The 24720-nt window shown below is 37.5% G+C and overlaps 1 protein-coding gene across 1 annotated transcript; it reads left to right on the forward strand.

Annotated features, from left to right (window-relative positions):
- Positions 1-222: 222 nt before the first annotated feature.
- On the forward strand, positions 223-23450 carry LOC132609572 (protein arginine N-methyltransferase 1.5). The gene is made up of 23 exons (XM_060323621.1): positions 223-542; positions 10586-10703; positions 11283-11392; positions 13759-13848; positions 13974-14048; positions 14699-14790; positions 14916-14991; positions 15085-15171; positions 15356-15446; positions 16100-16191; positions 16284-16319; positions 16406-16474; positions 17464-17532; positions 17674-17727; positions 17840-17914; positions 18957-19049; positions 19171-19274; positions 19723-19771; positions 19881-19967; positions 20606-20711; positions 22021-22108; positions 22365-22458; positions 22909-23450. The coding sequence occupies exons 1-23, from the start codon at positions 405-407 to the stop codon at positions 22990-22992; spliced, it is 1977 nt and encodes a 658-aa protein (XP_060179604.1). The 5' UTR covers positions 223-404; the 3' UTR covers positions 22993-23450.
- The last annotated feature ends 1270 nt before the right edge of the window (positions 23451-24720 follow it).

Genomic DNA, 24720 nt, shown 5'->3' on the forward strand with positions numbered 1-24720 from the left:
TTATTTTTATTTTACTAAAAAATATCGAGCCAATATATATATATATATTGTTAACACAATTAAATATTTTATATACCTTTTCATCGAAATTTTATTTGTTTCATTAATTTTATTTCTATTATGGGTCATTAAGTTGTTCATAAGGTCCAAGTATGATAAGGTTTCAAATTTCTAAATTACAAACCAAATACGGTAATTCTATACAGAAATAATTTACTACCCCGAATAGATTTGCTTCCATCTCATCCCGGGTTAGTCAATCTTGGTTGTTGATGATCCGACCCGAAGTAAATTCAAAACCCTAGCGACCTTATAGTCACTAAAACCCTCACTAAAACCCCGCCCTCCGTTTTCAGTACGTTAACACACACTCTCTCTTAGCTCCTCTCCAAACGCAGTGGAAAATGACGCTTGGAGAAAGGCAAGGAGATGAGAAAAATGACTCCAAATACTGTGGTGTTGAAACGGAGTTCAATGATGATATCCCTCAACTTCTCTCCCTCAATATTCACGGTGGTTTCGACTTCGTCGTCGCCCCATTGGTTAGTAACCCTAAACCAGCTCGGACTATTAACTTTATATTTAACTCTATTTGGATATTGTTCGATATTATTGATTTTATTTGAAATTGTGATTAATGGTGACCAATTAGCCTGGGATTGCCCATTTTGCTATATGTGAATGATCAGTATGTCGCCGACTGTGACATGAATGGTGTTATTTATTGGTCACTGTCGCTCAGGCTGTTGTCATGACATTTCCCTTTTAAATATTACGACTTGCTTATTCTAGTTGAATATGATTGGGTAGACCTGATTTTGAGGAATGGAAGAATTCACGGGGGGCTTCGACTTCATTGTCATACCATTGGTTAGTAAGCCCGTAATCCTAAACCCCAAACCCTACACATAGTTTTTCATTTCAGTGTAATACAAGTCTATGTTCTTTTATTTTGATCAATAAAAGAAACACACATTTACCATGAATTCTTTTCAACCCATTTGTTTTTCCTTTTAATTTTTTTTTTTGGACTTAGAGAGCCTGTTTGGAGTGGCTTATTTTAGGTGCTTTTAAGGCAAAATAGCTTTTAAGTACTTTTCTAGTGTTTGGGTAAGATAAAAAAGTGCTTTGAAGCACTGTGTAATTAATGATGACCAATCAACTTCTCTCTGTCTACATTCACTGTGGATTCGACTTCGTTGTCGCACCATTGGTTAGTAAACCGTAATCCTAAACCCTCAACATACGTTTCATTTCACTGTAATAGAAGTCTCTATTCGTTTATTTTGATCATTAATGAAAACACACATTTACGAAGAATTCATTAGCCCATTTATTTCTCTTTAATTTTTGTTTAGCTTAATCAGTTACTCCCTGTCCGCTTTTTTTTTTTTGGTAAAGTAATAAAATTCATTAGTAAAACATCAAGAAGATGCAAGGTTACAGATGGGAAAAGCTGGCAGGCTTGGCAAAACCTGTAGAACAATCTAAAGATATCCTATCTCTACTGAACTAGAGAAAAGGAGCTGATAAAATCTAGAAAGTTACCCACATTGTTTACAGGGGCAAAAAAATGCCAACTAAAAAGACTAACTAAACACCTAGACTTTAGAGAGCAAATAGGAGTTGAGATTCCTTCAAAGCATCTGTTGTTTCTCTCCTTCCATAGGGTCCAAAAAATTACTGCTGGGATCATTCTCCAAATTCTTTTAATGGATTTGTCAACTCTCCAGAGTATCCAGCTAGCATATGCATCTTTGATGTTGAAGGGCATTACCCATTGTAGACCAAGCATAGAGTAGAAGAAAAACCAGAGGCTAGCTGCTGCAGGGCAGTGCAAAAATAGATGGTTGACACTTTCATTGGTCTGCTTGCACATGGTACACATGTTAACAACTATTACACCTCTCCTTCTAAGATTGTCTTGTGTTAGGCATGCTTCCTTCAGTGCAGTCCAAGTGAAGCAAGTAACTCTGAGAGGCTGTCTGGTTCTCCATACAAGCTTCCAAGGCCAAACCTCTAAAAGGCTATTTTGAGAGCACCAGTTGTTGTAACATTCCTTCACAGTGAAAATCTTTTCCTTAGAATTGCCCCAGAGTATTCTGTCCTGAAAATCTGCCACCAAAGTACTTTGTCCCAAACTTTCTAATAGAGAAAGAAAATCATCAACTTCCCAATCCTGTAAGTTTCTCCTTAAAATTGGTGTCCAACAGTTGTTAACTCTATATTGAGCTAATGTTGCTTCTTTGTTAGAAGCTATCAGAAATAGTGAGGGAAATAAATCTTTTACTAAAGTGTCCCCAAGCCATTTGTCCTGCCAAAATCTGATCTTGAGCCCATTTCCAGCCTTGAATGAGACAGCCTGGAAGAATTCCTCTTGGAGACTACTGATGTGTTTCCATACTCCAACACCATGTGGTTCATTGCTTTTCTTTGCAGTCCAGTGGTCTTGAATACCATATTTAGCTTTGATGATTTCCTTCCAGTACCCTGCCTCATTTTGACCATATCTCCAAAGCCACTTCATGAGTAGGCTGTTGTTATGAAACTTAAGATTTCTAATCCCCAGCCCCCCTTGGCCTTTGGGTTGAATAACTGATTGCCATTTGACCAAAGAGAATTTATGAGTAACACTGTTACCTTCCCATAGGAATTTCCTTCTAAGCCTGTCAATTTGCTTTAGAACTGAGGTTGGCATAGGGAAGAGTGACATAAAGTAAGTGGGAATGCTGTCTAGGACACTTTTGATGAGGGTGAGCCTGCCACCCAATGAGAGATATTGCATCTTCCAAGTGGCTAGTCTTTTCTCCATTCTTTCAATGACCCCACTCCATATCCCAGATGATTTGAATTTAGCACCCAAAGGAAGTCCCAAATAGGTGGTGGGAAAGGAGCCTGTTTTGCAGCTAAGAATATCAGCAAGAGCTTCTAGGTTGGTCACTTCATTCACTGGATATATAGTGCTCTTACGCATGTTGATATGAAGTCCAGAGATGGCCTCAAAGATCATGAGGGTAGTGTTGAGATTAGAGACCTGCTGACAATCAGCTCCACAAAATATAAGGGTGTCATCTGCATAGAGTAGATGAGAGACTGAGACTGAGGTGGAAGGATTTCTGCCCACTTGGAACCCTTGAATCCATTGAAGTTCTTTGGCCTTTGCTAACAGCTGAGATAATCCTTCCATCGCAATGATAAAGAGGAAAGGGGACAATGGATCCCCCTGCCTGAGTCCCTTTTGAGAAGAGAAAAACCCAACTGGACTTCTGTTCACCAGAATTGAAAACTTCACTGTCGAAATACAGAAATAAATCCACCTTATCCACCTTTCCCCGAAACCCATTTGCTTCAAAATGTTGACTAAATAAGCCCAGTTAAGCTGATCAAAAGCTTTCTCAATATCTAATTTGCATAGGATCCCAGTCTCACCACTTTTAATTTTCCAGTCTAGCACTTCATTGGCAATCATAGATGCATCAGTGATCTGTCTATTCTTCAGAAAAGCACTCTGTTGTCCAGAAACTAAGGAATCCACCACTTTTCCGAGCCTCTTAGCTAAAATTTTGGCCAGCAATTTGTAGACACTGCCTATAAGATTTATAGGCCTATAATCTCTAAGCTCTGCGGCCCCTTTCTTCTTTGGGATAAGAGCAATGAAAGAGGCATTGCATGATCTCACCATTTGGCAGTTCTGATGAAAGAAATTAAAAGCTGCTAGCAGGTCTGCTTTGATGAAGTTCCATGATTTTTGAAAGAAAGCCATAGTGAAACCATCAGGGCCTGGAGCTTTGTCAGGGGCACAAGTCATGAGAGCTTCTAAAATCTCCATTTCGGTGAAAGGAAGTTCAAGGTCCTCTTTATCCACTGTGTTGAGACTTGACAGACCTTCAAAGACAGCTGAGGGTCTCCAAGATTCAGTTTCTTTGTAAATTTGTTGATAGTACTCCAGAATACCATCCTTGATCCTTCCTTTGTCTTCAATTACTTCATCCCCTATTTTGAGTCTGTCAATGGTATTGCCCTTTCTATGAGAGTTGGCCATTCTTTGGAAAAACTTTGTATTCTTATCCCCCTCTTTCAACCATAAACATCTTGATTTTTGTCTCCATGAGATCTCTTCAGCGGTTGTTATTTGCTGAATTTCAAGTTTGAGATTCAATGTCTGACCTTTCTCTTCTGTAGAGAGAGCTCTGAGCTCAGCTAACTGGTCCAGCTTCCAAAGTTCTTTGAGTGCCTTGTTCCTTTGAGTCTCGATTGTTCCATAGACCTCCGTATTCCATTTAGTAATGTCTTTCTTGAGATTCCTTAGTTTCTGCATTAGCACAAAGTCTGGGGTGCCTAATACAGTGTAAGAAATCCACCATCCTTCTATCATGTCCATGAAACCCTCAGCTTGAAGCCACATGTTTTCAAATTTGAAATAAGAAGGTGTGGTCTCCCAATCTCCACTTTCCAGGATAATTGGTTTATGATCAGAAAAAACTCTAGGCAAGGGGTACTGTTTGATAGTATTGAACATCTCGCTCCATTCTGTTGAGATAAGGAACCTGTCAATTCTAGAGGCTTGGAGAGACTCCTCCCCTCTTGACCAGGTAAATTGTGCTCCCTGAAGTGGAGGGTCAATCAAATCCAGGTCTAGAATAGTGTTGGAGAAGCCCAGCATCGCCCTTGATCTTCTAACGCAGTTCAATCTTTCCCCCACAAATCTGCACACATTGAAATCCCCTCCTATGACCCATAGGTCAGACCACAATCCCCTGATAGATGCTAACTCGAGCCAAAGATCCTCCCTTTCTGGATTGGTATGAGGGCCATAAACACTAGTAAAAACCCATTTGAAATCCTCAGCAAGACTTTCGAATCTACATGATAAAGAAAAGGCTCCTGCTTCAAAATCAACACATTTCCAAGCTCTTTTGTCCCACATTATTAATATCCCACCTTTGGTACCAATTGCTTTGACTTCTGCCCAAGAGATCCATCTGTTTCCCCAAATTTGCCTGATTAGAGATGGATTCCATGTCTCTATTTTGGTTTCCTGCAGGCAAATAATATCAACTCCCCACTTGTGAATAAGAGATTTCAAAGTGCTTCTCTTGTCTTTATTGTTGAGACCCTGCACATTCCAGCTGAGTGTTTTAACTCTCATCTGGAATGAGCCTTTTGAGACCTGCCCCTCTCTTTCTTCCCACTCCCGTCCTGGAGACCCCAATCCAATCTTTTAAGTTCAGTAACTGCTTTGCTTTTCCCTTTCTTTAATTCTCCTGTTTTATTTTTTTGCTCAAGAATCTGCACTTTTCTTTTTTCCTCCATTCTCAGAATAATTCCCAGAAGTTCGTGTTCAAACCCAGCAACATTTACCCCCAACACTTTGCAAGCCTTCATCATTGTCAACTTCGTCCATTTTGAGGTTTCCACCACATCAGGGATATCAACAGTTTGAATTTGTGGATCATGCCAAGGCAAAGGAAGAAAACTGTTGTAGGACTGAGATGAGATACCAGAGTCAGATTCATTTGAAACTGACAGTGCTGAGAATATCGGTTTGGGTATATGTGGGTCCATCGAGTGCCCTGCGTGAACCGCTTCATCATCTGCTTCAGGCTCGGACAGTGTCCCCTCCATGAGTTCTAAATCCCTGAGACTAGAAGCTTGAATTTCTAGTTCAAAAGGATCAAAAGAGAATGAAGCATTCAAGGAAGATGAAGCTCTGAAGCAGCATGGGTCCAGCTTTGGTACAGATGATCTCCACACTTGCTTCTTTTTGTGTTGCTTGAAGTGTTTGCTTGTAAGTGGGCCTTTAGTGTAGTAACCGTTGTTCAAAGCTAATGAAGTTCTCCCTTTGTAGTGTTTCTTACTACCCTGACTATTAGAAGAGAATAAGGCCGGCCCATTTGTGTTTAAATCCTTCGAATTCCTTCTTTTCTCCACAGGTTCTTCCACACGTGTGTCACGTGAATCATTAATGGTATTAGCACGTGGAGCTGAGAGAGAATTTGATCCCATCTTATTACCAACCTCGGGCAAACCAGTTGAAGGACTAGCATGTAAAGAAAAAGACCGGATTTCCTTAATTATTGGCAATTCGAAGATCCTATCATCAAATTCAAAATTCAAACTTGCCGGAAACTTCATAGCTGATTTTTTGACGCAGATGCGAGCCCAGATCAGGTGGGTTCTGTTCTTCGTATCTTCATCAACACCGACATAACCCCCGCAACGAGCCCCTATATGTTCAAAAGTATCCATTGACCAAGCATTTAGAGGGATTCCAAAAACTTTCAACCATATGTTTTCCGAGCAGTTACCAGATTGCAATGAGAAAATGTCATGCGACCACCAAGATAAAGAAAGATGTCTTCCGTTCCAGAACCAATTCCCTGCCTTTACCCTTATTGCCTCTTGCCTGGAAGGAAGCTCAAAGAGGAACTGATTGTGGTCTAAAGGTATGACTTTGATGCCAGCAGTAACTCTCCATCTACTAATGAACCATTTCTGAATAGTTTCGGGATTGGGACTGTGATGAAATGGATCATTGAAGGTGCCAACCAAGCTTCTGTGCAAAGGATGTTTTCCATTCAATTCTCCTTTGTTGGTTCCTTGACTTATATCTGGCCATCTGTCAATGCTAGCAGCTGCACGATAAGATTTTGTCAATGGGGGAGGAGGAAGCAGTGGCTCTGCTTCGCTGAATTCTTTCAGAAATTGAAGGATTTTCTTTGCAATATCTGACCATCCACTGTTGAGGCTGATCTCAGGGATTATCACTGCTGCTTTAGATGAACCATGCCAAACCTCTATGCGAACAAATCTACCATAAACATTGAAATTTTGGTAAACTCTGAAAAGATTGTGTTGTTGTTTTCTACCCCACCTTCTATATAGTCGACCAGTGCCTTTTGATGCTTGAATAAGCGCTTCGCACACCCATCTCAGGTTCTGAATATCCATATTGATCTTGCTTGTATATCTCTTACCCCTTTCTATTAATGAAAACCAGTTATAATATTTATCCACTGTATTCCTGAGTTCAAAGGATTTATCCCCACTGATGAAAAAAAGGTGTGAGCCCTGCATGTTTCTAATGAAAGTCACTGAAACTGAAGGAGTTTTATGTTGATTGATGTGGTCGCCGTCACTGTCAGATTTCACCGGTGATTCTGCCGACAGCAACTCAGGTCGCCGGAGTTTTTTTTTTTTTTTTTTCTCCGGCACTGACAGGTCGCCGGAAAAATTATCCGGCACTATCAGAGGTCGCTGATGTCGACAGAGGGTAGATCTGAAAAGATTTGGAGGAGAGAGAAAGCAAAAGAACTAGAAAAAGCTGTAGATGGAGACTATGGAGGAGAGAGAAAAAGCTGTAGATGGAGGCTATGGAGGAGAGAGAGAGCTGGAGTCATGCTGGAGTGAGGGCTGTGATGGTGGTCTGAGGAGAGAGAATCAGATCTGGATCTATTTTGCTTACCTGGGAATCTGTGTCTGGGAGCATTTTTTTTAGAAAGAGAATTTTTTGGAGTAGTCCCTCTCTAATTAGGTTCTGAATAGATTATCCTTCCCATTTGCTTCTCTCATACTTACACCTCCATGGGCAGAATAATGGTACCTAAAAAATTCTGGTTCTCATTTCTTGGTGATCCTGTGGGATGGCATCAATCATTCGTTTCTTTTTGCAGTTTTCTCAATTGGGTATGTTAAAAAACTTGAACTTTTTTGGCTGTACAATCAGAAAATTGCTATAGATCTTGGGATAGTAATTTCTTTGTTATAAAATGCAGTTTCTTTTCTTCAGAAGTTGTGAAGATGTTGTTCAGAACTCCCTGTCCGCTTTTACTTGTTCACTATACTAAAAATGCATGTCTATTTTTACTTGTCCAGTTTAGCAAACCAAGACAGAATTTATCATTTAGTTCCTAATTTACCCTTGTTATTAACCATAATCATTTCCCAAAACATTGAGTTGATTATACTCAACTCCTCTCTGTCAGCATTCACGGTGGTTTCCACTTTGTTGTCGCACCTTTGGTTAGTAATCCCTAATCAAAAGCAATTGGCACTATAAACTTTTTTTTTAACTGTACTTGGAGATTGATGATACAATTGATTTAAGGCTTAATACATTTGCAACTCCTTAGTAGGTAGTTGAACATTGTCCTAGTTACCCTTTCGTATTAGTAGTCGTAGTATTATTCTTGTAGTTTCTTGTCCATCGATTTTATCATATTAATATGTGGTGGTTACGACCCCTTTTTTGGAACAGTTTTATCATGCTTTGTTTTTAGTATTTTGCCATTGCTTTGAGTTGCTTGTCCTTGTGCTGAGTGTCTACTGGAAATAACCTCTCTACCTCCTAAGGTATAGATAAGGTCCACGTACGCTCTACCCTCCCCAGACCCCACTCTGTGAGATTTCATTGGGTATGTTGTTGTTGTTGTTAAACAACAACAACAACAACAACAACAACAACAACAACCCAGTGAAATCCCACATCGTGGGGTTTGGGGAGGGTAGAGTGTACGCAGACCTTACTCCTACCAAGGTAGGACGGCTGTTTCCGAAAGACCCTCGGTTCAATAAAAGCATAAAAAGAAGTCAGATAAGGTTAAGAGAGTCAAAGCGATATGAAATGAAATATTGCAAGCGACACAGATAACACAGGATAATCAAAGCACAGGAAATAACAGATAATAGCAGAAATCTGAGCAGAAGAAATTATATTGCGATAATGCGACTACTAATAAGAACGGAAAACGAGACTATCTACTAGCCTTCTACCCTAATTTGGGTCCTCCAAACCCTCCTATCTACTAGCCTTCTACCCTAATTTGTTGTTGTTAAAGTTGCCAACAAATTTCAATTAGACGCTAAAACTACGACATGTTCCAATTGAGCACCTGAACATATGATAAAGTGTTCCTGTTAGACACTTTCAATTCAAATTTTGATTTTTTTTTTGTGCGTGGACTCAAATGCCTATTACGTAGATACGTTAACCACTTAAAATATGTCACCTCCTTTAATTATACGCATTTGCCTCGATAAACCGTAAAAACACGGACATTTTCTAATTGAGGCTGATGTGTATTATTAAAGGAGATTGACATATTTTATGTGGATAAATCAACTATCTAATAGACGTTTGAGAACATGCGCAAATTTTTTAAAAAAATTTGAACTGAAAGTGTCTAATAGGACACTTTATCATGTGTTCAGGTGCTCAATTGGAACAAGCCATAGTTTGAGTGTCTAAATGAACTTTGCTGTCAACTTTAAGGGGCTAATGTATTAAGCCTTGATTTAATTTGCAAATGTGATTAATGGTGACCAATTAGCCAGTCACATACGGGCCTGGATTGCCCATTTTGCTATGTGTGAATGGTCAGTATGTCACCGACAGTAACATGAATGGTGTTATCTAGCCCCTTTTTTGGGTGAACTGTGATCTTTGTCACTTTCGCTCGGGCTGTTGACATTTCCTTTTCAATGATAGGACTTTTGTTTTCAAACTGAATAATTATTGGCTAGACATGTGATTTTGAGAAATGGAAGAACTTAACAGTTGCAATTTACTAAGCTAATGGCAAAGGTCCTGTCATCTTTTGTAAGAATAATTTGAGGAATAGTCTAACTCCATTTTTTGGCTTGGTAATTCAAGTCATCTAGTCCAGCAAAGCAGAAAATAACCACTATTGACTTCTCGACATGGGTTTTGGAAGGGGTGGGGTTTGATAAGAATAAATTTTTGGGTTAGACAGGAGAAATTAGTAGCTAACATCGACCTTTGTATGCCAAAAACATTCGACATTATCCATTGTTTGACTTGCTATGTGGTTGTGTAGCAACAGATGATTCACATCCTCTGGTAATTGACATAAATACCAGCTGGCATAGCTTATCCGTTTTTTATAATTTTCAGCTATATATTATAGTCCCTGTTGCAATTGACCAGGTGAATAGATAAACCTTCCCAGCTGCTCTAGGAACCATATTGTTATGTATGGGAACATGTGTCTTCTCTTCTGAGTAGTATTGAGAAAGTCCGGTCTCCTTCTACACTAATTCATGGCATACCTGTATTTTGCAACAATTATGCTCTTCCACAAACATACTGGCACATTATTATTTACCTTCTTAAAAAAAACACAAACACACTGGCACATATTTTCACGTTAACCTACCTAAGGATATATGAGCTTAGATGGTGCTAAATGGTCAATGAAGATCCATATAGTCGATCTCAACTTGCTTGGGATCGAGGCTTTTTAGTTGTTGTTGTACTTATCTAACAATGTATTATCGAGCTAGTGCGGGTTACCTCTTCTGTGTGGTTTGCGAGCCATTGCACAGGAGCTGGGTTTACCCTGTGCGCCCGAAGGGTAGCGGCTGCGGGTTCCCATGTCATCAAAAATAAAATAAAATATGTCACTCGTTAAAGTGTCTTATACTAAAGTGATGTCGAGTGGTAAAGCGGTATATAAGGCTTGGACTGCTATAGTTAGGGAAGCCTTAGTCTATGAAATGGAAATAGCGTTCTATAAATTTCATTTTAAGCAATATAGCTTTGCTTAATCCTTGATTTTTGATGCAGATGGATCCTGCTTATAGGCCTAGCTTACTGGTGAGTAGCAATGGTGGATCTGGGGTGCTTCCATTTGCTGGGTCGGACTTGGTGCTAAGCCCTTCCCAATGGAGTAGTCATGTAGTTGGTAGAGCTTCTTTCTGTTCATTCTTAGATTTAATTTATATTTGTTGAGCTGAGTGTTGTATATTATTTTGCACGGCGAGTGTCTTCCCAATCCTCCCTATCGGTTTGAAACCCTTAATAGGATTCCCCTTGTTAGTCTCTTAATGTTTAATTTACACATTTACTGTTTGTTTTTCATGTGAAGTATTGACACATTTTTCATTGCACTGCAAAAAAAAAAAAAAAAGGGAACAAGTTTATTCTCTTTGGGTCTTCTCCTCAGTAAATTAGTTGCAGACTGGGTCCTTTTTATCTAATTGGGGAGATCATAGTCAAATTGGATCATTACATGGATCCTGAGCAGATAGGTGAAAGAATCCAATTTTTGTTTTGTGATGCTAATATGTTTGTTGTTGAGAGGATTTACATTGTAATATCCACGGTTGACCTATCATTGTAAAACAAATTGTTTGTTAGTTGTCACCCAGATAGTCCTTACCATAAAATCTATTCATGAAGGTCTAAAATAGTGATTGATTTATTAGTGGATCATTCTTCACATTCATCTCAATTTTATTATTTCCTGGCACATGTGATCTAGGTAAAATTAGCTCATGGCTTGACTTGGATTCTGAAGATGAGATTCTTCGGAGGGATTCTGAGATTACTTTAAAACAAGAAATAGCTTGGGCTTCTCACCTTTCACTGCAGGTGAGACTTTTGCAACATTCTATGTTGTGCCACATGAATGGAAAGTGATCTGCGAACATTTTCCGTTCTCATTATGTTTATTATCTCCAGATTTTTATAGTTTCTTGCAGTTTAGTGTTTATATATGCATCTGTGGCTCTGTCTTTTCTTCCTACAGTATACATGGTTGACACCCACTTTATGCCCAATTCAATACAAGTCCTTTGTACTTATCCAACATACAAAAGTGTGTTTCATTCACATAAAAGTGTATCGACATGAACAAGAATATCGGATAAACTTCTAATAACAACTTTCCCTTTCTACAGCAAAATGTCTTTAGGGATGTAAGAAATGTGCTGCTATGATTTGTTTCTCTCCATCAGATTCTTCTTAGCTGCCTTAAATGTTGTTGAAAGTTTGACCAAAAGCACCATGTTGATTTGACATGACAATATACCAATGGTGTGAAGATGGTATGCGGATTTTGTCAAATCTGATCTTAGGCTTTGACTTTGAGTCATAGATTAAGAAGACGGAGGACAGCAAGCAAGAACCTCATGCTACTGTTTCTCTTACTTCTTCTCTGTCTATTACTTGCTCTTTTTCCTGTATGTGATATGAAAGAATGTCGTTGAGACTAATTTGTTTAGTCTTTTGAAAGCAAGGTGTATTGCCAATTTGTTTAGTTGGACCAAATTGGTCCCTGTAGGTAAGGCAAAACAACTTTTGGATTTTACTAGCTCATTAGTTTTGGCTTAGATAGTTGTTGTACAGCCAGCCAGTCTTTTTTTGTAAGCTCAAATGCTATATCTTGTAATTCTTGCATCTTCTTGATGCCTTTGATTAATACCACTTCATCCAAAAAAAAAAAAAAAAAAGAATGTCGCTGAGACTAGTTAGGCTGAAAGCGAGCATGTTTATAACCAGTGAAATTAAAAGAAGATTTTAACACTTTGGATATATATATATACACATTATAGAGAGAGAGAGAGAGGTTGCACTTGGAGACCAGGGGTTAAATCCTAACCGAGACAAAACACACTAGATGATTTCTTCTTATCTGCCTAAGCCTTGTTGGACAGAGTTACTCGGTACTCGTGCTGGTGGGAAGTAGTAGGTAGCTGGTAGAGTAGTCAAGGTGTGTGCAAGCTGGTCTGGACACCGCCATTATGCCCTTAAACTCATTGTCTATACATTTGCTTTAATTAGCCACTAGATTTTCCTTGGGCAGACGCCTGCTAAAGATAACTCAAATTCTAGCATTATTTGTTTATTTGTGAAGGCCAACAACTCCTCGGGCAGACAACTGCTAGAGATAACTTGAGTTCTTGCATTATTGTTTACTCCCTCTGTTCACTTTTACTTGTCCACTATACTAAAAATAGATTTTCACTTTTACTTGTCACTTTTAGCATATTAAGAGAAGACAATTTCTTTTTTCCTGTTTTACCCATAGTATTAATTACTCATTTTAAATCATTGTTCAAGTTCATTAAAACTATGCGCCAATTAATATGGGTATTATGGTAAATTATGCACTTCATTTATTATTTCTTAAGGGGTGTGCAAAGTTCATAGTGGACAAGTAAAAGTGAACGGATGGAGTATTTGTCAAGGCCTATCGATGGGTGTGGCCTAACTGTGGATGAAGCTAGAATAAAGACCTCGTAAGGCTAGTGTCTAAATACTACCCAACCTTGGTGGATAGAATTAAATGGTATGTGTAGGTATCTTATGGAACAGTTGAGGCATGCAAGTTGATCCGAACGCCTCTTTTATGGTATATGAAAAAAGAGTACTAGCTGTGGATGCTTTTGTTGGGTTGGCACCTTTTGCATGCCTCTCCATATTTGCCTCCATCAAAGAATGCGGAAAAATGGGGAGGGCATTGATTGTGTAACAGTGTTATCAAAGGCGCGCTTAAGCCCTGAAGCAAGGCTCAATACGTGTTGAGCGCTTCTCCTCGCTTAATGTGCGCTTTACTGTAGTCATAAAGGCTTTAAGACTTACTTTTCCTTGCCAATGAGAATATCCTGAAGAAGCGACACTAAACAATTGATATTTTACTTTTATTTTAGATTTTTTTCAATATCTTTGTCCATATATTTGTAATTCATGCTTATAATTATTAGTCTTGGGACTAAACATATATCTTTGTATATATTCTCCACGTGCGCCTTTTTTTTTCTTCAAAAAGCCCACTCTTTATTTGCTCTTAAAGCCCCAACGGACCTTAGAGCTTTTTTGCGCTTTTCGCTTTTGATAACACTGTTGTGTAAATGCAGTTACTTCTCTTTTGGCCCTCGCTAGTGTGTGTGCAACCTTTATTTTCTTGAATTAAGCAACATTATTGTTCATTGCTTACACATTTTCTGTTCCTGCAGGCCTGTCTTCTTCCTGCTCCCAAGGGAGTGACCTGTGCTAACTATGCTAGATGTGTGAATCAAATTTTACAGAATCTAAGCAATATGCAGGTGTTAATCTTGTCTATGTTTTGGTTTGGTTATTTTTCCTCTGTTTTTTGTTCACATTAAAATCTCGTTCCTGCATTATTTATTTTCTGTTTCATATTCTCACTCTAATTTTATGTGGCTTGAAGTTATGGCTAAGAATTCCATTGGAGAAATCTGATGATGATGATGATGATGATGGAGATAGAAGTCCTAACTCTATGGTGAGTAATTGCTGCATGATTGCTTAGTGAAGATCTATAACTTTATTTTCCCGTTGCTGTCAGACTGGTCATTATTGAATACTCGGTGCCAATGTCAAATGTTATAACATTCATCAAAAGTTTAATGGTCAATTTTGGTGGACCATATGGAGAGAATTTAATGGAATTGAGAATGATTTCATATATTTGAGGAGTAACCTCTTATCCCTTATTTCTTTTTGGTGCAACCATGAGATTCCTGTTGGTATAGAAGATTGGGTGTCATTTGTAGAAAATTATATCTTTTTGTAAGATTTGTTTCTTTTATATACTTCTTTTTCACGGGTATTTTTGGCCTATTGTTATTAAATTTTTACTTGATAAAAATGATCAATTTGGTGGCATTTTCTGTGCTACACTTGGATCCTTCTGGTTGAGTCATTGACCATTGGGCTGTCCTAGTAGAAGTGAATGGAGTGCCTATCACTTTGTATTGGCTGCATTTAGTTTTAAGTCTAGTTATTAATTATTGGACCTGATTAAACTCCCGAAAGCTTCTCTTTTTAAATTTTTCATTAATGTTACCTGAGCTATGACACAATGATCAAATTTAATAGGTAAGTTCAAAACTAGTACTTTAGTTTGATGATGGATTTCTTTATACCAAGCAGGGTGAAGAACATAGAGATTCATGGGAAATGTGGAACTCATTCCGTACTCTCGGTGAACACCACAGTCAGCTCTCAGTTGCACTTGATGTTCTGTACGTATGTAAATTTTTGAAGTGCAGTTATTTTAAATTTAATGGATTCTAGGTGATAAACTTTGAGGAGAATTCTTTGTCGTGGTTATGTCAGAATACTTACATGCGGTTTACTTGCTGTGTAGATCCTCATTACCCTCTATGAATTCACTTGCGCGGTGGTTTGGGGAGCCTGTTAGAGCTGCTATAATTAACTCCAATGTAAGAAATGCTAGGGGTTGCCCCCTTTTTCCCCTGAGTGCTTGATACTCCTTTTGTTCTAAGTAAGAAAATGTTACTGTGCTGATTTGCCAGACTTTTCTTACCAACGCCCGTGGCTACCCTTGTCTGTCAAAACGGCACCAAAATCTAGTGACGGGGTTTTTTAACAACTCAATTCAGGTAGCACATTCTCCTCCTCATCTCTATTTTATGGAGTTCTCCATTAACACATGCTGAGTTATCTGTTGAATTATTGTCTGCATTTGACTCTTCTACGAACTAATTGTCTTGTTGGATAAATCATGTGATGTTCATCGTTTTTGGGATCTTACCACGAACTTTCTCTTGCAAATGTCTCCTGCAGATAGTGATTTCGGGACAACAAATGCAGAATCTCCCCACGGGAACTTCAGGGTCAAATTCTCATAGTAATAATCAAAGTGAAGGTGTTGAAGGTATGACATTGAACTGGATCTGAGATTTATTTTGATAACCAGAAAGTCACAATAATATATTTTAAGCTGCCTTAGTTTCTCCCCGATCTTTTGGTATGTTCTAGTTGGCGGTTTCTATTTCCATTGTAACCGGTAATACGCATGATATGTTAGTTATCCATAAAACCACCATTTTGATTGTCTAGCCTGGCTAAAGTGCAACAAAAGATGACCTGTATCCTCTACATATTCCATGAAACACTAATTCACACATTCACCTCCATCTCCTTTAATTACTTGCCATTAATCTTCGGTGCTTTGGTGCCACACAATTTTTCTCCACCGCTCTCGTCTCCTTCTCTTAACTCTATATAATTGTATCTCACCATAAAAGATTTCGTCCCTATCTATTTCAAACCATGCAGTCTTCCTCCATTCCCCCATCAGGCAAAATTCTTCAATCTTGTCCTATTTGTGTCTGTGGCCTTACAAAATTTGTATCCTTCGTGAACCCCTTGCTATCCATATAAAACAATCGACGAGACGACGACCACAGCCACTTTCTCGATCACCAGAGCATGCGCCTACTGGAATGCAAGCATTAGGTTATCTATTCCTTTATGTCCAGTCTTGTTGTTGGCAAGCTTGCTTTAGTTTGTATTAACATTGTTCAGGCATGCAGCGACATCCGCTAAGGTCATACCTGGACTACATTGCTTATTTGTACCAGAAGATGGATCCACTTCCTGATCAAGAACGTTTTGAGGTAGTGTATCTCCTGTGCGTTGGGGGGTGTTGTCAACCTGGTGGTTCATTTCTATTAAGTCTCAATGACACTCCCACTTTTTTCTTATTCAGCTTGGTTATAGAGATTACTTGCAGTCTCCCTTACAGGTGCGTGTTTTATTTTCTATCTTCACAATTTTCTTCTACAAGTATATGGTAGTTGAATTTTCGTTTTATTGATTTCTTTCCTTCAGCCTCTCATGGACAATTTGGAGGCCCAAACTTATGAAACATTTGAGAAAGACACGACCAAGTACATACAGGTACGTGCAAGCTGATTGTCAATTATAGCAGTAAAACTCAAACTAAACTTAGTCAGGGGCTTGTTTGTAGTTGCTATAGTTTAGAATGTTCTGAAGTACTAAGCAATGTGGATTTTATTAAAAAAATTAAAAAACTGAGATACTTCTGGAATTGTAATATGCTTGCTGTGTGCTCCTTTCTGTTGAAAAGAAAAATGTCCATTACAATTTAATCTGTAATCATCTATTGTTCCTTTTGGGAGAAACAAGAGGCTGCCCCATTAAGGAGGTGTACAGATGTGGACAACACGGTGTCAGCACTTTGGTTTTAAATATCACCTACTGAATAGCACGAGAGCTGACTCTTTCATTGTGCTTGTTCTCTTAGCTTTTCCTCAAATTTTTCTTGTGAGGCTGTTTGAGGAATCTCTTAAATTTATCCAAATGCAGACTGCAATTCAGATGCTTGCTCAACTTGGAGTTAGAAACTATGAATTGATCTGATAATGGGCAACATCCTTCTAAACTGTACCTTATAATCCTACTAAAGCAAAGGTTTATTTAAATTCGCTATCCTAATAATTCATTCTTTTGCGTTTTGAAGACACTGAGTGATGGTTGCCCTTTCTCTATCTTGCATCCTTAACCTGTAAAAGCCAAAGAGTACAACAAATTTTTCCTATCTGAACAAGAAAACAGTAGGCTATTTTCCGGGTTTGGTATTAAATGTTTGCCTGATTCATCATATAGTTGAAAACTATAGCTGCCTGATTGCATTACTTTTCATATTTTTATGATCCTTCTCAAAGACATACTTGAATATACACACATGATATACCTTATTTTTCTCTCTTTCACTGAATTCCTTTACCTAGTCCTTTAATTATTCACAATTTCCTTTCCCTACATGATGAGGAAGAGTCAATGGTTTAATTAGTATTGTGCCTCAACTATATTGCTTTACTAGTATAATTGTATTCCCTGATCACTGTTGATTCCTATTCTGGCAGTATCAAAAAGCGGTTGCGAAAGCTTTAGTGGACAGGGTTCCAGATGAAAAGGCATCTACAATCACTTCTGTAAGGGTTTTCTCTTGAGAATTATCTTTCTTGCTTTTGATGTTAACTTATTCTCATTTAAACAGCTCGAGATGTTGTCTTGAGTTTACTTTTAGTTGCATCCTCAGGTGCTAATGCGACTTCTTGAAATGCTTGTTGCAGGTTTTGATGGTTGTTGGAGCTGGACGTGGACCTCTTGTCAGAGCTTCACTGCAGGTTTAAATATCTTCCTGTAGAGAATGTCAAAACAAGGAAGAAAATGGAGGATATGCATTTGACCTATGCCAATATATCATCTTATGTTTTTTATTTACCGTGTCGCTGACAGGCTGCTGAAGAAACTGGCCGCAAGCTGAGAGTTTATGCTGTCGAGAAAAATCCGAATGCGATCGTCACCCTACATGTAATCAATTCACCGTTGTCTTTTGTGATTTAGTTTCATGAACTTTTGATGCATGGCTATTGTTGGTATTCCTTTTCTTTAGTCTAGAATGTGTTTAGTTCTCATGAACCTCAGTAGCTTTTCTAAGCTAGCTGAAAAAGGAAAATACGGAAATAGCTGAATTTTAAAATTTTGGGCTTTTAAGATGCTAATTTGAGTTATATTTAAATTATCTGAGGATAATGGAAGAAAATATTGAAGTAATAGTCAGAATAATATTCAAGAGAAAACATCAAATCAAAATTTGAAAGTTGAATAATTTAATGAATGGGGTCAAACATGTTGAGATGTCCCAAAATGTAAAGTTTGTTAAGAGACATTACATATATGATATACCTGATGGTTATAAAAATGTTGCATATACCTGATATGTGTAATTGGAGAAAATCATAATTCGCATATTAGAAAAAAATTAATTTCTTGCAGCTAAACCTGCAAGGTTTGAGTTGGCCTCTTTGGCCATGTATACAATTCTATGTAAGCCCATATCAAATCTCGTTTTCACATATTGGAAAAATTCTGATTTCTTGCAGCTAAACCTGCTAGGTTTGAGTTGGCCTCTTTGGCCATATATACAATTCTATGTAAGCCCATATCAAATTTATCAAAAGCTCAAAGATATGTCCTTATCTTCTTTCTTACTGGAGTAGACTGTACTCCACTTGGTCTTCTAACAAAAAAGCGAGGACTCTGCTTGAATTAAGAATTTTACTAGTTGGTGGTCCTGGGACAGTCTAGACTGGATTAAGGAATAACTAGTTGAACTGGACTGAATCCACAGAAGTTTCCTTAGTTCTGTGCAGTGACATCACTTATAGAGTCGGGGTCTTTATTGACCTCAAATTTGATGGAAAATCCAAATTGTCAATTGATGTTTTCATTCTCTTTCCATAAACCCTTTGTTGGAAGATTTGGCAGCCAACTGACTTCTACTTTACTATTTTAGCTGACTCTCACTAACTTTTTCTTTACTTTTTTGGTGAATGCTATTTATTTGAGACAGAGCTTACTAAAGATTGAGGGCTGGGAAAAAATTGTCACCATAGTTTCAAGTGACATGCGCTGCTGGGATGCTCCGGAGAAAGCTGACATTTTGGTATTAAACTGACTCTTCAGATGAAGAAACAAACCATTTTACTCAAAAAATATAATCTTTGATCTTTCATTTGCAAATTGTCATTTGAATTCCTCTCATCATTTATTTTTAACTAATACAGGTTAGTGAATTACTTGGGTCATTTGGTGACAATGAGCTGTCACCCGAGTGTCTTGATGGTGCTCAAAGATTCCTGAAAGAAGACGGAATTTCAATCCCATCATCGTATGTATTCAGATACCTATAGTCCTTTGCTTTTCATGTTCAAGGATATACACTGGTTTTACATGACCCACAGAGTTCTGTCTCTGGTGGTGAAGATTAAATATGAGTAGGGGTTAATGTCTGCTCATTTGCAAGCATCTGCTGTAGAAATGTACAAATTAGTTCACATGTCTGATAATATTAGATTTGTGTGGTTTTGCTTGAACTAATCTGGGGAGGTACAGTGATTCCAAGAGTACTGAATTACCTTTTTGTGACATAATCACATAAAATTGGAACTTGTCTCCTTGAGAAATGATCTCTTTCTTCTCACTTTTCCCGGTAGTTTCAATCTTTTATATCTCCTTGGCTGCAAATTTCGCTGTCGATCTAAAAATGGAATATTTTCCTATATACCTAGAAACTTCCACTAGTCTGCCGTGATATTAAATTACTTTGCTTATCTCAGGTATACAAGTTTTTTCCAGCCTGTGACTGCTTCGAAATTATACAATGATGTAAGCCCCTGTCTTTTTTTTATATTATATGGGTTCATTGACCTCACCTTAAGTTTGCATTTTCTCTTTATCTATTTTATCTGTTACATGGATTTATCTATTATCACAGATCAAATCTCACAAAGATCTTGTGCACTTCGAAACTGCTTATGTTGTCAAGCTCCACCGTGTAGCGAGGCTTACTTCTCCTCAACCGGTAAGTTCATTTACGTAACAAGCATCCTGATTTAAGTCCTATAAGTTTTCAGAATTGAGATCAGAAAATAAGTTTATACACTGTTGTAACAATTAAGCATTGCAAAGTGTTCCAACACTCATAAGAGTTGCTTGTACTGCTGACCCTAGGGAATAAAGAATCATAAGGTTATCTTTGTTATCTCCCTTGAAAATATTGCAACTGGGATTGGGAAAAGACAAAAAGAGCTTAGTACAGAAACATAATGAAATTTGTACAAATAATTTAATCTACTCCATTTGTTGCACGAACTACAAAGTCAGTGACATGAATCAGACATATCACCCCTCTTTTCCACAAGAGCAGGAAAGAAAAGAACGCAAATTAATGATGTATGTAAATCTCTTGAGTTAATAAGTAAAAGTGATTTTGGAATGTGATGCATTCCATTTTCAACCTCACTGTTGTAAATCGCATCATATGACACACTGCTTCTTGCACTAGAATTTGAAGAAGGAAAATCACACAAAAAATGAATAGAATGAAAAAGGAAAGAAAGCATAGGTTCCATTGGTATTCCTTGATGCAATTTATTCTCGTATGTCATTTTGGAGGAGCTATTATTGTAACTTACATTCGGTTATTCTATGTTTTGTCAGGTCTTTACATTCAATCATCCAGAGGACTCAACTAAGAAAAGCAATCATCGGTATAAGAAGCTACGATTTGAGATACCCGCTGACACTGGATCAGCCCTGGTTCATGGTATTTGTCATACTCATACTAATTTCACGTGCTTTACTTTTTATGTAAGTGCCATAAATATGATGAATGGTATTTGTAGTTACTAGTTAGCTACAGATTCAGAAATTTGTGATGAAGCGTGACAAAGACGCACTTCCCATCGTGAAAATGTTGCTGGATAATATAGTCCAACTAATGCCTTAGTCTTTAGTGAAGGATGGTGTAAAGATAGATACACTAAAGAAAATGGGGACATTTTAGAGATACTTATTGAACCCAGTCTAACATCAATCCAAAACATTACGTCCTATGTTACTAGTTTCACAATAGACTCAACTGTTGAACCATAGTTTTATTAATCTTTGTGCGCTGGGCTAGTGGTTTAACCTTTTCGTCGGCGCATACGACATATATTATCTTGGATGGATAGCCGGGCACATCTGCATTTCAACTCTGGTTGTGTTTCCTGGTTCTGCCCCTACAATAAATCTGTTTGTGCCACTGTGTTCTATTTATTCAACAGTTTCCAATATACCTTTTGACCTGACCCCAGTAAGACCTCTTTTAAGAAATTATAAGCATTGATTTTGTGCTAAATAAAATTGAAATAGATATAGAACCAAAGTTGATGAATGTATAGTGAAAAATCCTTTTTATTCATTTGATTTGGATAAGCACGAATATGCCGTAACATCTAGCAATTAAAGGTCTTTTTGTGCTCCTGTGAGTTCATCTTTTTCTTCTCCCAAAACTCTGCCGGGACTGTAAGATTAGTGTTGGATACAGGCATATGTGAATGTTTTCTGCGATGTGGATTGGGTTCAACCCTCTTGATCTAAACAGGTCCATTTCATTTATCCAAATGGAGCCAAATGAATTTTTATAGCTGTCCCAAACTAGCTTGGGGTTGCATAATGGTTTTGACAAGTTGGGGTTGGTTTCACCAGTACCTCGTTTAGAAGGAATATGTTACTTATGCTCAATTGTTTCCCTGTCTGTTTTTCCTATAAGTGAGAAGAAGTCGTTCATCCTTGTGACTTCATTTTATTGATGCCAATGACAATCTATCTAGGAGCATATAGAAAAAAGGGTTTCTCTTTTAGTGTTTAATGCTGTCAAGTGTCAAGTATATCATCTAGTTTAAATCCAGCATGTGGAACTCATCTTATTCCCATGAGGGTGAGCAAGGAGTACATAGTTCTGGGGAATATTTTGAACTGATTTGATGTTAGATTGTTCGTTTTACCAATGCTCGGCTTACTAAAGCTTTATACAAGAATAGTTTCTGTTTACTCCTCGACTTCTCATTGATTTTACCTATGAATAACAGGATTTGCAGGCTATTTTGATTCTGTACTTTACAAGGACGTTCATCTCGGTATTGAACCATCAACAGCAACTCCGAACATGTTCAGCTGGTATGCTAATATTTTATTCTGGGTTCTGTTTTCTAGGGGCTTGTAGAAGCATTTGTCCTATCTTCTTTTAATTGTCTAACCTTGGTGTAGATAGAGAGTAACTCTCTTTCTTATAACACATCAGTTTGGTTAGCCCAACTAGTTACCAACAAAATCATTAGGAGACCTTGATCAAAAGTGATATTTGCGTATTCAAACACCATTTTATAACTATATTTTTGGTCGTGGACTAAAGAGTATTCTTACTCCTTATCAGGTTCCCTATATTTTTCCCATTGCGAACACCTATGTGTGTTCAACCGGGCATTCCTCTAGAAGTTCACATTTGGCGTTGTTGTGGTACTTCAAAGGTAATTACTTCCATGCATGTTTGTATATTATTCCATTCTGGCATTCTGTATCACCTAGAGTAATGATTTTGATAATAAAAACATGGAGCAATTTGGATAAATATAAAAATGAAATTCAAATGAAATGAGTACAAACCGTGAAAAAAAACATTCATATCACAACAAAGACATTGTTAGATTTGTGTTTCTTTAATTTCAAAAATGATTTTGTATAATTTCGGGCAGAAGCGAGAATTTTCCATGTGATGATTGAAGCATCATATGTTGTAGAAGCAAATTCCCTTGTTCCCTCTGAAAAAAAAAAACAGAGTCCATGTCCATAATACGAGTCTCCATACTCAAAACTGAAGAACCCAGATAGTAAAAGTTTACCTAAGTATGAATGTGCTCCCAACTTCATTGATATTTGTTGAATGCCAATCTGTGAACTTTTTGCTTGATGAAAAATAGGTTTGGTACGAGTGGGGCGTGACTTCTCCCAGCTCATCTCCTATACACAACTGCAATGGTCGCTCATACTGGGTTGGCTTGTAAGGTTTTTCTTCATGTGGTCTGGGCTTCCGAGACAGCATGGTGTAATGTTGATTTTTAATTGAATTACAAGTCTTAATGTTACTTGTTAATGGCATAATCATGCCTCCAAATCGCTGATCTCGCAAAAGCTGCTGGAGATGCCAACAGGTGCTCAGCACCCAAATCAATTCTGTGCTCTTCATGAATTAAAGTTCAGTAGAAATTTTGTAGAGTTAGGTTCAGATACCTTAAACCATTGTTGTCAAATAATCTTTTCCTTTTCTTTTGGATGTATTTTGGGTCGTCCGATATGTGATCTTTCTTGTGTAAAATCCTACCGTTGCTCTACACTTGTAATAGCGAGATCAGTGACCGAATGATGGTGATTTGGAGGTGGGGAGGGTGGAGAGAAATCAACGTGGAATGTCACATATGAAACTTGTTTTACGTTTTGGGAAAGTAATTTTTCTTATTTTTAAGGAACTTGTTTTTAAAAATATTTTTTCTTCGTAACGTACTTTCAACAGTATTACCTTGATACTGTTTCCTTTAATAAGTACTTTCTCCGTTTCAATTTATATGAATTCATTTGACTGGGCATGACATTTAAGAAAGAGGGAAGATTTTTGAAACTTGTGGTTCAAATTAAGTCTTGAAAATTTGTGTGGCTGCAAATCATTCATAAAGTGAATTTGTTTTCAAATTAGAAAAGAGGTCATTCATTTTGGTACAGACTAAAAAAAGAAAATATGTTCAAACAAATTGAAATAGAGGGTTAGTGATTTGATATATAAATAAATTGTGGTTAGTGATTTTACGACATCTACGTGAGTAATATGATATATATAAACCGTGGATGTTTCTTTAATATGTTGTGTTCTAGAACAAGTAGCATAAGTCAACTATACTTGATTATACATAGAAGGAACTTATAATGCCATTGACATAGTAAATAAGAGAAGGGATTCAGTAAAGCAACATTGGTCGCCGAATACTTGTTGGACCTTTGTGAGAACATTTAAGTGTGTGGACACAAAAAATCCACTCAATATCCAAGTAGGCAATAAGAGAGGAAGTAGAATAGTCCAGTCACCATACTATAACAATTGCGAAGGTAGAATTTTCATTAAGAGGGTCCATCAAGCAAAGAGGATTCAAATGAACCCCCTCCATCCCTCTAGCTCCACCTTTATATGTAAGATACTTTCTAGAAGAGGATATATTAGTAAGGCTGAATAGCCAAATATACACCCGTAGTTGCACCAAATTGTGTTCCTCGACGCCAATTTGGCTATTAGTAACTGTATAATGTGAAGATGTTTATACCGACATAGTTAAAAGACATATCCTGTCGTGTAAAGTACTTGAAATAAAGTATCGACGAGCTTTTTGGGGAGATCAGTGTGTATCTAAAGGTCGAAGTACCTAAATTAAGGTAAATATTGTTATAAAATAAAACTATGAAGTAAATACACAGAAGAAATATGTAGAGAGATTTCAGATTATATTACTTCTGCTCTTTCAACATTGTATCTGTGCATCCTATTTATAGGAGCAACATACAAATGAGATATTTTGGGATATTTTGGGATATTTGGGATATTTGGGATATTTTGGATATTTTGGGATATTTCCAAATTAATGGATATCCACCAAGTTGGGATATTTACAACACTCCCCCTTGGATGTCCATTAATAGATGATGTACCTCGTTAAAACCTTATTAAAAAAAAAAAAAATCCCTGTGGG

Source organism: Lycium barbarum, chromosome 9 (assembly GCF_019175385.1).
Source record: "Lycium barbarum isolate Lr01 chromosome 9, ASM1917538v2, whole genome shotgun sequence".
NCBI classification, from domain to species: domain Eukaryota; kingdom Viridiplantae; phylum Streptophyta; class Magnoliopsida; order Solanales; family Solanaceae; genus Lycium; species Lycium barbarum.

Bases quoted from the DNA above. Each gene is read 5' to 3' on its own strand.
- LOC132609572 (XM_060323621.1), top strand. From the start codon at position 405: ATGACGCTTGGAGAAAGGCAAGGAGATGAGAAAAATGACTCCAAATAC. The intron at 11,393-13,758 runs GTGAGACTTTTG...CTGTTCCTGCAG, and splicing joins CTTCTCACCTTTCACTGCAG to GCCTGTCTTCTTCCTGCTCC. The intron at 20,712-22,020 runs GTATTTGTCATA...TATGAATAACAG, and splicing joins TGGATCAGCCCTGGTTCATG to GATTTGCAGGCTATTTTGAT.